The sequence below is a fragment of the Amphiprion ocellaris genome, chromosome 3 (assembly GCF_022539595.1).
Source record: "Amphiprion ocellaris isolate individual 3 ecotype Okinawa chromosome 3, ASM2253959v1, whole genome shotgun sequence".
Taxonomy (NCBI): domain Eukaryota; kingdom Metazoa; phylum Chordata; class Actinopteri; family Pomacentridae; genus Amphiprion; species Amphiprion ocellaris.
This window is the reverse complement of record NC_072768.1, coordinates 39,166,925-39,180,091: the sequence shown is the minus strand read 5'-3', so window position 1 is coordinate 39,180,091 and position 13,167 is coordinate 39,166,925. Positions and strand designations below refer to the sequence as shown.

The window sequence follows — 13,167 nt, the reverse complement described above, 5'->3', positions numbered from 1 at the left end:
TAAATTTTACAGTAGTAGTATTACACTACATTAGCTTTCTGTAGCGCTAACTAACTTTAATTTATTTTGATTTTAATAAATGTTTTTAGTACAAACAGGATTTTGATGTTTGGTAATTTCATCCCCTTATGTCTTGGTTTTTCAAACATACTATGTCAGGGTTAGCAGCTGGTTTTACCTCCATGTAGGAGCAGCCTGAGGAGGAACTTCTAGACCTCAAATTTAAAATAAATGAAGCTCTCATTCTCCACCAACTCAGTTACACAGCTTTTTGTAACCATCTGATGAACCACAGCAGCCACTAATACGTCTGCTAACACTGTTAAAAACCAATATTAAACAAGAAGAGATAACTCAGATGAGTCATAATGACATTTGAGATGTCTGTAGCTGTTATTTGAATGAGTCCAAACTGAATTACTGGAGCTCTCTAAGTGTCATTTTGATTTATCAGAACTATGCAGTAGATATCCAGAATAAAACTTCACACTAGTCAGAGTGTAATTAGTCAAAATAATGTTCCAGACATCTGTCGTTTTGATCCCAGACAGCAGCTTTAGGCTCATGCATTTAAATATCCGTTCCTGTTTCACAATTTCCTGATTCTTCTTTTTAATTTCCCACCACATCTGTCTCAGAAGAGCCTTTTCCCTTCAGTAAAGCAGACATTGAGTGATACTTACAGGTTGAGCGGCTGCCAGGCCGGCCACTGGGCCTTCGTTTTAATCACAGTCAGAACCTCATCTCCCTGCAGAGACGGAAAATAAAAGAGAGAGACGGAGTTACAGGAAGTAATCTGTCACTATAAAGGGACAAAAAAGAAACACTGACGGAGAAAAGGCCAAAATTGACAAATTGATGTGGTGAGTACTCTCATCCAAGGACAGCGAAGTGTCTTCCACTTTTCAGAGGCTTAAGAGCCGGACAAAGTGAGTCTTATCAGGACAAAGAGGCTCAGTGCTGCTTCCTAATCTCCGTCTGTCATTCTAGCGGGAACCATCGTCTCGCTGCAGCATTACGACGACTTTATGCGCCGCACAACACATTATCTACCATCGGATCTAATTATTCAGCCCGGAGCCGGAAACAAACGACGGATTTAGAGCCTTGCAGTAGTTGATTAGGACCAAACTGGAAAAGGCCAAATGTGGCCTTTTCTGCTTTTATAAGAGCCTTTATTGTGTTTTCTCCACTTCGCCATCTTGTTGCCTCTTTCAAACACAAAAATATGACAAACACACAAACACACACAGCTGGTTTAGTTTGGTACACAATATAGTGATATTTAAAAGATATAATTTTAAATTACCACAGACATCTTCCCCTAGTTTACGTTACAATAAACCTTTTCAGCACAAACATTACTTTGAAGGGTTGGTAATTATAGCACATGTAGCACTAGCTAACTAGTTGACTTTAGGTTGAACTAGTAACGTAATGCTATATTAGCTTACAGTAGCACTACCTAACTTGCCAACATTAGGTTAAGCTAGTAACATTGTGCTATATTAAGTTTTCACAGCACTAGCTAACTAGCCAACTTTAGCTAAAGCATGTAAAATTATGCTATATTAGCTTTACTTGGCGCTACCTAACTAGCTGATTTCAGGTTAAGCTAGTAACACTGTACTATATTAGCTTGCTGCACAACTAGTTAATAAACTATCTGACTATGGGTTAACTCATATTAGCTTGCTCTAGCACTAGCTAACTAGCTGACCTTAGATTAAACTGTCAACATTATGCTATATTAGCTTGCCTTTGCAAGTAAAGCTGGTAATATTATACTACAATAGCTTGCTGTAGCACTAGCTAACAAACTAACTAGCTGACTTTAGCTAAAGCTAGTAACATAATACTACACTAACTTGCCATAGCACTAGTTAACTAGTTGACTCTATATTAAGCTGGTAACACTATGCTATATTAGCATGCTGTAGCACTAGTTAACTAGATGACTTTAGGTAAAACTAGTAACACTATATTAGCTTGAAGTAGCATTAGAATACTAGCTAACTAGTTAACTTTAGGTGAAGCTAGTAACACTGTGCTATATTAGCTTGCTGTGGAACTAGTTGATGAACTAAGTAGATGATTTTAGGTTAAACTGGTAACATTATGCTATATATTAGCTTTCTATAACACTACCTAACTAGTTGACTTTAGGTTAAGCTAGTAACATTGCGCTATATTAGCTTGCTGTAGCATTAGATAACTAGCTAAATACCTGACTTTAGGTTAAGGTGGTAATATTATACTACATTAGCTTGCTGTAGCACTAGCTAACAAACTAAGTAGTGGACTTTAGGTTACGCTAGCAACATTATGCTATATTGGGTTTCTGTAGCATTAGCTAACTTGCTAAATAGCCAACTTCAGGTTACTAATTAACATTGTGCTATATTATCTTGCTGTAGCATTAACTACCTGACTTAATTTACTGTAGTAACATTATACTATGTTAGCTTGTGTAGCACTAGCAAATTACCTAACAAGCTGACTTCAGCTTAAACTAGCAACATTATGTTACATTAGCTTGCTTTACCAGCAGCTAACTATCTGATTTAAATTAGCTTAGCAACTTCATTTTTCTTCACCAGGACTTCAAGATTCTCTAGTCTGTTTTAACTCACAAGCATTTATTTAAAGTGTTTTTGTGGGGCCTAAATATTTGCTTTAAGTGTTAACTCATACAACTTATTCCTAACAAATAAATGCACAGTTGCAAGATTTAACAAAAAACCCATTTTAACACATTATCTATCATAGAGCATCAAATCTAATTATTCAGCCGAAAACTGGAAGACAAAGAACAGATTTAAAGGCCAAGTGTGCCCTTTACTGCTTTAATAAGAGCCTTTATTGTATTTTTTCCATCTCTTTTTTGTGTTTCAAACACACACATATCTACAAACACACACACAATGTGGGATATGCCAAAAAATAAATAAAAAAGTAAAAAGAAATTCCTGTTTTCTGGTTGACTGAAGGTTCCACAGTCGCCTTGAAAGCTTTCTCTCTTCCCTGGGGCGATGTGCACAACAAAAAACCCAACTGTATGTGTGTGTGTTGGTTAGTCGAGTGTTTGTGTGGATCAAAACAAGAGCACAAGGAGGCGTCCATCTCGTGTTCAGAGCTCTGCAGCTCTACAGATATATGTAGATGAAGCCGGAGGGACTCGAACGCATCATCAACAAAGACGAATGTCCAGCCAGAGGAAAGAAGGGTGGCAGTAGACAATAACAAGTTTTTGTATTTCCACTGAAAGCAAAAGATCAACTGGTTCACTTTAAAGAAAGCGTTTGGGAAGATAAACAGTCCTTTACTTTGGATTTTTCTGACTCAAGGCTGTTTTCTCAAACTTTAAGTTTTGATGTAAAAGAAAGAAAAACTCTGATTGTATGTTAAAAGACAATCCATGCGTGGTTTTCTTAAATGATACTTTTGGACCAAGACGGTGCTAAAGTCAGATAATACAGTGGTACTTGTTAGAAAAATTAGACAATAGCTGGGTTTCCTGAAGAGATGTTACTGATTAACTGTCCAAAATATCTTAAGGCAGAAAAAGAAGAAGGTCGTGCATGTCAGAAAATGTATCGTGGATTAGCTGTAGTAATACTTCTCACTATTCAATACTTATGAGGCGTCACTTGGACTAAAGGTAGTTCATCTTGGCAAGAAGAGAGCCTTTGTTGAATTGTTCAAAATCCCAGAAAGTTGTTTAAAATTGCAAAAAAATTGTCAGAAATTTGTCAGAATTTGTCCAAAATGACTCATAAATTGTTCCAAATTACATGAAAATTCTCCAGAGTTAGTCAAAAATTATTAAAAATGTTCATAATTACTCAAAGAATTGTTCCAAATTACATGAAAGTTGTCCTAAATTGCTCAAATATGTCCAAAATCACTTAGTGACACCTGGATGGATGTAAAACTCATCTAGTGTCAGTTTTTACCACAACTCAGATCTGTTTCTCCTCCTAAATGTCATGGTTCTATCTGCTGGACTGATGAAGTTCTGAGGCTCAGAAATGATGGAAAAAGTCCATTAAAAAGTGATAAATCTGGACCCACCTCTATGGACTTCAAGGACCTGGAATGTTCTAAATGAGACTAAACTTAAAGACTGGAAGCAGGAAAGGAGAACGTCCCTTGGAGAAAGTTCTAGAGTAGACCTACCGACAACTGGAGAAAGTTCTAGAGTAGACCTACTGACAACTGGAGAAAGTTCTAGAGTAGACCTACTGACAGCTGTCTAGTTGTCGGTAGGTCTACTCTAGAACTTTCGCCGGGGGACGTTCTCCTCTATAGATTTCAAGGAGCTGGAACTCTGGAAATATTCCCAGGATGAAGGTAGAACTCCGATCATTAAATAAACTATAGTTACTGAATTGTCCTTCGTGTCCTTTAGATGTTAGTTTAACATCAGATCAGTTTTATTTGTAGAGCTCAGCTCCACATCATCACCTAAATCCAATGTTTTCAAAGAAACGAGAAAATCCTCCAGAAAACATCATCTGACAAGTTAATCAGCTTCAGACTCATCAGGATAAACCCGACTCTGACTTATTTCAATAACCTGAGTCCAACATAATCACTCAAATAAAAAAAAATTAATAGAAGCCAGACTTTACTGGAAGTTTCTGAGTAAACATCGAACCACTCCAGTCCAACAAACCAACTCATAAGTTCCTTAATTTGGTAATTTTCCAAACAACATAATCAAACCACAGTCAGACGGCTGTTAATGTGTTCGTTCCTTCAAATGCAGGAAAGTCGGTAATTAGAGAAAAACTGTGTAAACATGTTCTTTCACTCAGCAGACAATCTCAACGTTCTGCTTCAATTTACACTAAAAGAAAAGCCTCCCGTTTTCATTTCAGACCTCTGCTGGTATCACAAAAAGCAGAAAGAAGCTGGTGAGGAGATGCAAATCTTCCTGTAATGGTGCTGTTTGTTTGTGGTAATTACGGTAATGGCACTAAATGACAGTGATTTACACAGGTTTAAATGCACATCACATTTTTATACCGAGGTCTGGAGGAGCGACGGAGAAGAGAGGAGGAGGAAGAAAAATGACAAGAAATTGACCAGAGAAAGTGAAACCGCTGGAGAGAAAAAAGACAAAATGATAAGGAACAGAAGAACAGGAAGACAAGAATAAAGGAAGAAGAGAAGATTTCATTCACTTCATGTTCCTCTAACCCTGCTGCTTCATCTTTTCTTAAGTTCCTCCTAAAAATTCATGATGTCAGTCGCTGGTTTGATTTTTCAGTTTTGACATCAGGAACATCACGTCCCAGATGAATTTTTTTCAACAGTGTTTGATAGTTTCCACCTTGTTTTGTGAAATTACGTGCAATAACCAGTAAATTCGCAGAAAAAAGTATTATTTTACATTCCAAGCACAAACCCTTCCTCCCCAAAAACGACCAAAATTGTAAATAACGTCAAAAATCTGTTTTTCTGAAAACTAATTCATTCTTTGACAGTAAAATTACACTTTTAAAGAACTACTTAAATCAACAAAATGAAATGAAAAGGAAAGAAAGAATGAAAGAAATAAAGAACAAAAACAAAAGAAAGAAAAAAAAACAAAAAGAAAGAATTGTCTAAAACTGTATGAAGTAATAACTGTACTGCAAGAATGTAATCAAAAATCTGTATTCTTTTCAAAATTTTAATTCATTCTTTTAAGTTATTGAACATAAAATTGCACTATTTTTGCTGAATTTAAATCAGCAAAAAAAACAACCAAAAAACAAAACAAAAAAATATCCATCCATCCATCCATCCATCCATCGGATCGGAGACAAAGGACAGCCCAGGAGGAGTCCAACACCCACTGGAAATGTGTCTGACTTTGTGCTGAGTATGAGGACACAGCTCTCACTTTGGTTGTACAGGGACTGAATGACACGTATCAGCGAGCCTGGTGCCCCATACTCCCTCAGTATCCCATACTCCCTCAGTGCCCCATACTCCCTCAGTTCCCCATTCTCCCTCAGTATCCCATACTCCCTCAGTATCCCATACTCCCTCAGTGCCCCATACTCCCTCAGCTCCCCATACTCCCTCAGTACCCCATACTCCCTCAGTATCCCATACTCCCTCAGTGCCCCATACTCCCTCAGTTCCCCATTCTCCCTCAGTATCCCATACTCCCTCAGTATCCCATACTCCCTCAGTGCCCCATACTCCCTCAGCTCCCCATACTCCCTCAGTACCCCATACTCCCTCAGTACCCCATACAGAGCCCCTCGGGGGACACGGTCGTAGGCCTTCTCCAGATCCACAAAACACATGTAGACTAGCAGGTTGAACTCCCACGACCCCCTCAGCAGCTGATCCACCGTTCCACGACCAGGACGGAATCCGCATTGTCCCTCCTGAATCCGAGGTTCAACAATCGGTCGGAGCCTTCCTTCCACCACCCTAGAGTAAAGTTTCCCGTGGAGAGTGAGAAGTGTGACATCCCGGTAGTTGAAACACACTCTCCGGTCCCCCTTTTTGAAAATGCCCCGGTGGGCCCACCACTCACTGGGCAGGATATCCAGGCTGGGTGCTATGCATACCAGGCAGTAGACAGCAGTGGACGTCTAGGTTCACCGCCCCCTGGTGGCGTAGACTGGCTCTGGGGGTGTGGAACATCACTTTATTTATTTTTTTTTAACTTACCCCCTTAAAAAAAGGGGGACAAGATATTTATCTGAAAGTTTAAAAAAAAGTTTACTGAGGATTGAAAATCTTTTTTAAAAAAAATTTAAACTTGTTTTAGAAATAGATTTTCTGTTTTGTTAAATTACCATTAATCTCAATCTGTTAACAAAAACATATATCTGTATTTTTATGAACAGTAACTTTTTCAAAGATCAGATTACATCAACACTTTCTGACATTTTCACACAGAACCATTCAATTAGCACAACTAAACATGTAATAAACTTATTATTAAAGCAAACATTACATTTAGTCATGCGTTAAATCCGAATGAAACAACAAATTAATATCCTCTAACACTGCAGCTGGATGGTGATCCACACATTTATTTGTCTCTAAAAGACACTGAAGTTTCTCTGGGCCCAGTGATCGTCCGTCTGGCAATAAAAAAGGAAAGACATGAAGCCCAGGACATCTCTCAGAGAAATCACAGAGATTAGTTAGTGACACCGCCGGCAAACACTCGGCTACATGAGGCCAAAGTGAAAGAACGCCGTGACTCAGCTGAATATGTCTAAATCTGCAGCATCAGGCTGACGGATGACGGAGAGGAGGAACTAAAATAAGAAGGAAAGTCAACGTTCCAACACCGGCAAAGAAAATATGAGACGAGCAGTGATTGAAACATATTTATTTAATAATAAAGACATGATGAACACCTACGTGATTATCCTGAAGGGCTCCGACAGCAAAAACAGTTCAGGAGGTTCAGAAAAGTTCAACCAATAAAACTTCCATTCGACTGAGTGATCTAAACTCAAGGTCCACTTGTTGTATTCTCCCAGATAAATGGTCAGAAACGGACAAAAATGATCTTTACTGTTGGATGTGAATGGCTCTTCTTCAGTAGATGACCTGTTTTTGGTCTTATTTTTGCTTTTCAGTCTGTCAGTACTTACCTAAAAGCATCTTTTAAAAGGTAATAAATCTGGACTCACCTCTATGTACTTCAAACAGAACTCAAATGTGTTGTTCGTCCATCAAAATTTTGTCAAAATGACTCAATATTTCCCCAATTTCCTTAAAAATTGTTCAAAAGGACCTAAAAATTGCCTCAAATGAGTCAAAAGTGACACAAAAGTTGTCTAGAATTGCAAGTAAGTTTTCCAAAATCACTCCGATTTTGATTATCTTCATAAAGAAAATAAGACTTTACTGCAATGAAAACAGACAAAATGTATTATAGGGATTTTTCACTAAAATAAAACACTATGAGAACTGAAACGCTGCAAGAAATGAGCTACCCAGTGGCGTAAACCAAACATAAATACGTCTAATTATCATAAAATTTATGGATTTCAGCCAGTTTAAACATCTTTATGCTCAACATAAAGCCTGCTGTCGCTCTAAGTTCCCCAGTAACGGAGGTATAGTTGTGTATTATTTCATTCTACATCATCACACCGAGGCCTGAATCCACACAGATGATGGATGAGCTCGAAAGAGGGATCAGCTGAAACGTACAAAGAGGACGGCGGTACAAAGACTACAAGCATCACTCAGACTACAGTTCATGTTAAAGCAGAGAGCATTGTGGGAGTTTAGCTACCAACAGGGCACCATGACAAATACTAATGTGGAGGTTAATGACTGACAAATAACTGCTTTTTAACACATTTTGTGTTTTGTTTGCGTCATTTTGTGTTGGCTTGTGTTTTGGTTTATCTTTTGTTTCTCGCTTGAGTCATTTTGTTCCCTTTTCTTGTTTTTTGTGTCTCGTTTGCGTCATTTTGGGCTTTGTTTGCATTGATTTGCATCTTGTTTGTGCCATTTCGTGTGTTGGTTTTTCTTTCAGAGTTCACTTTTGTTTTTTCTTTTTGAGTTTAGCTAGCAAGGGGGCACAATGACAAAGACTTCTGTGACAATTTATGACTTTGGCAAATGACAGATTTTTGACACATTTTGTGTCTCGTTTACGTCGTTTTGTGCCTCGTTTGTTTCATTTTGTGCCTCGTTTGTGTCATTTTGTGTTTTGTTTGCATCGTTTTGTGTCTTGTTTGCATTGATTTGCATCTTGTTTGTGTCATTTTGTGTGCTGTTTTTTCTTTTATATCTTGCTTGTGTTGTTTAGGGTTAGACAGGATACAACTGTTTTTTAGGCATGTTTCACAAAAATAAAACACTATGAGAACTGAAACGCTGCAAGAAATGAGCTAAACAGTGACATAAACCTCTGTAGAACCATGAATACTTTGAGTTGTAGTGAAATTTATGGATTTCAGCCACTTTAAACATCTTTACGCTCAACATAAAGCCTGCGGTCGGTATAAGTTCCCCAGTAACGGAGGTATAGTCATGTATTATTTCATTCTATATCCTCACACTGAGGCCTGAATCCACACAGATGATGGATGAGCTCCACGGAGGTATCGGAGTGCTTTTTTCCCCCCGACAGCTTGATTGAAACGTATGAAGAGGACGGCGACACAAAGGCGGCCTGCAGCGTTCCTCCTCGAATCCCCTCCTCTGCCCACTTATCTCTCAGCTCACTCTGGAATGAAGTTCCGTCTGGAGGGACTCTGCGACACGAGGCTCCGCATTGTCTTCCCAGACTCAGTCTAATAAAGGAAAATGAGCCCGGGGACTTTGGGAAAAGGTGTCTAATAAAAAAATCAACACTGCACTAATGCAATTACAATTGCACGGAGGCCGTGGAACAGATGGATGACTGGGGCCGCGAGGTTGTAACTCGGTCGGATAAAACTTGCACGGCTCGGGTCAGAAATGCGAGAACACACACAGAGAAGCACGTCTGAAGGCGGAGAACACGACGGAACAATCTCATCCCCGTCGCCTCGTAAGAGACCTTCAGTCGCCTGTCAAATATTAGTTTGCCGAGACGAACAAACACAACGGTATCAGCTGAGGAGCTTGTTCACCAACCTCCTGTGACATGGATATGAAGCCGGCATCATCTGTCCAATTACTGCTGTAATTTACTCGCCCCTCAAGCTAGCGGCTGTAATTGTACTGTACAACACAACAACCCCTAAAGCAAAACCATAAACACATTTCAGATAAACAAAGCCTGTCTTCTTCCCCTCCCGAAGGCTCACAAAGCTGCAACTCAATCATTTAATATGTTTTTTTTATGTACTTCCTGGACAGCTGAGTGATTCCGACACAAATGTGACATGATAATTGTTCATCTCAGGAAATGTGACTCTGTGTGTGAAACCCATCATAGCTCATATTACAGCCATTTGTGTTAAGTTTTAATACCGCACATTAAATGCACTCTTGGAAACAATGTGGGGATACCACATTAGAACCCAGTTTTTTACGGCCGTGTTTTCTGACGCTACCGGCGAATATGAGCAGATAAAAACATGCTGTTTTATTTGATGTAGCCAATTAAAGTCCCAGTGTTAGTGCGCGGAGGAATAACAATTCCCCAGCGGTTTGGGATTTACTGGCATTCTATCTGCTGCAACAGCAAAAACCACACCCACTGTTTTTAAACCCGCTTCTCATTAGAGCTGCTGAAAAGTTACTGTTTCAAATCTCAAGTATTTCTCTATAACATTAAGTATTCATGAGTAAGATCCAGGGGGAAGGAAGTGGTTGACCAGGCAAAAACACGGTTCTGTTGGATACAAAGAACCCCAAGGGAGGACGAGGTAAACATGGATCAGGAAGAATAAAAATAAGGTGTGGAAGACGTATGGTCCAGAAAAAAGGCCGCATGAATCAGGAGTAAGCTACCAACTAGGGATGGTAATGACTTAACCGATTAAAAATACATGAAACGATGTAACAAAATATACTGCAGATTAGCTACAGTACCTGGTTTTGCCACCAGGTGGAGCCTCTTACTGTTTCATAAGATGGAGTTACAGGTGTGTTTGTTGCACCTCCCTGCTGTCTTAATGGCTAACTGTGGCCATTGTGTTGTAAAAAGATGTCTGACGGCTGTCTGGTTTAGCTAGCTACCTGAGGCTCATGCTAATGCTAAGCTAGGATATTTAAAAGCTAACATAGTCTGTTAGGAGTGATGCTGTTAACTCACTTTTTAATGAGATGGAAGACAGGCGTCCATTAGAGATGTGACCGACTAACTGTTAACCGATTCATCCAGATCTAAAATATGTTAGCTGGTAAGGCAGAAGAAGAAAGTCGTGCGTGTCAGAAAATGCATCGTAGATTAGCTGCAGTGCCTGGTTGTTCCACTAGCTGGAGCCTCATACTGTTTCATAAGATGGAGTTACAGGTGTGCTCGTTGCACCTCCCTGCTGTGTTAATGGCTAACTTTTGCCGTCTTTTTGATGCTTTTTCTGCAGCATCAAGTTGTAAAAAGTTATCTGGCAGCTGTCCGGTTTAGCTAGCTACCTGAGGCTCATGTTACTGCTAAGCTAGTGACACTGTTAACTCGCATTTTAATCAGATGGAAGTCAGTAGACGGGGTTCGATTCCAGATGTTACCGATTAACTCACTGTCAAATCCAGAACAGATGTCAAAATCCTCCTGTATACATTCAAGGCCATCCACAGTCTCAGCCCCTCCTATCTGTCTGATCTTCTTCACCTCGCCTCCTCCACCCACTCTCTCAGATCCTCTTCCTCCATCCACCTCCACCATGGGCAGCAGGGCTTTCAGCTGCTCTGCCCCCAAACTCTGGAACTCACTCACACTGGACATTCGAAATATTGATACTTTGCCTCTTTTCAAATCCAGATTCAAAACTAATCTGTTCAGGACTATTTATTCTCTCTAACTGCCTCTTTCTTTATGTATGTCTTTTTATCTTTTTGTATGGTTTTTATCTGTTCTGTTGTATTTGTTTTTCCTGTAATGCGACCTTGGGTGTCAAGAAAGGCACTTATAAATAAAATGTATTATTATTATTATTATTATTATTATTATTAACTGTTAAATGATTAATCCAGATCCAAAATATATTGACTGATAAGGCAGAAGAAGAAGGCCTTGCATGTCAGAAAATGAATTGTAGACTAGCTACAGCCCACCAATGGCACATTTTAACGCAAACTGACGGACCTTCAATCCAGTAGATGCATCAGACCATCATGGCGGCTCAGTCGCAAACTTTCTCTTTTGTTATGAAACCATTTGAGACGAGGAATAAGCTGTTGAATCTGTCCTCGTTTTAGTTCAACAACAGCTGGTTCAGACGTTTAACGAAAGCTTCGCGATTCGTTGGATGTCTGCTCCCTGCACCGAATTTGCATAAATGAAACTACTTTATGCAAATGATGCACCGTAATGCAGCGCGGTGGTTCACATAGACAATGAATGGGATGCGAGAAATCGATGGATCCTGTGGACACGTAGCTAATGTTAGCTCAGGTGCTAGCAGCAACATGTTTTGCATTGAGGTGATCAGAAAACTCTTTGTTACACAATTTGCACACAACCAGGCTTTTATCCAAGCTGCCATCAGGAAGATTTTAAAAGTAAACTTTCCGCCGTACAAGCTCGATGTGATCTGGTCTTCCTTCACTGTTTAACAAACTTTCGTGTGCGCTGACATCACTCAGTGCATCCTGTTCATCTTCTTCATGACTGGAAAACAGACTTTAGGTTCATTACCCCCAACTACTGGGCTGGAGTGTTCATCCGTGTTACCGGTGTGCCACAAATTAGGGACTGAGAACGCATTATTTTTTCTGTAATTAATTAATTGAAATTAGCGCATTAAAGTCCCAGCCCTAGATTAAACATGATATTACATGTACGTGTGTGCTATATGTGATGATTGCTGTGCTTCCTGCTGCTGCAGCTCAGCGTTCTCTGACAGCACTGCAGCCCTAACACTGTTCACACCTCTTCTGCTGCTCTCCAGCTGTGTGTGCTTCGGTGCCAGGATGATGATGATGATGTTAGTGTGTATCTGTGTGTGCAGTTCATATAACCGGAGGGTCTGGTAATCCATCACCCTGGTGTCGGCTGTAATATGTGACACATTCACCTGAGGAAACGGTGTCACATTAGTCAGCACGGATCATTGTCGAGCTCCATCTTGGCAAACCTCTCCGCAAACACACATTTTTAAAAACTTTTCAGCCTTTTGCTCAAAAACTACATTCAGAAAATCTCTTCTGGTGAAAATCAAACCATCATCTCCAAACTGCTCCGAATCAATCAGCGTTTGCAGATCAGAGAGTCAGAAATGAAAATAAAAATAGCACCAAACACTCATTACACTGCATCCAAACATAGAAAACACAGTTCTCAGGACATGGAGCTTCAGAAAATAAAGCTGTTACATCTGTTATAATACAGTAAATTGCATTTTGCCTTTTTATTAAAAAGCTTAAGTCTACTACACAGAGTGTAATTGGTGTTGAAACATTTTTGCTCAAAATTTGCATTGAGAAAAATTACTCTAAAAACAGCCAAATTCTAATAGTAGTGTTCTGTTTTCCAAACATGTAATTTGCTGCAAACACTGTCCTTGTAGACTCCAGCTTCTCTTTAATAAATAT

General features: G+C 39.5%; 1 protein-coding gene across 1 annotated transcript in view; it reads right to left on the bottom strand.

Moving 5' to 3' along the window:
• Window positions 1–13,167, bottom strand: part of LOC111569225 (spondin-1-like) — a 159,412-nt gene that overhangs the window by 44,295 nt on the left and 101,950 nt on the right. Inside the window, exon 7 of the mRNA XM_055009128.1 lies at window positions 684–748. Within this exon, the coding sequence (XP_054865103.1) occupies window positions 684–748 (65 nt within the window). The remainder of the gene's footprint in view (window positions 1–683; window positions 749–13,167) is intronic.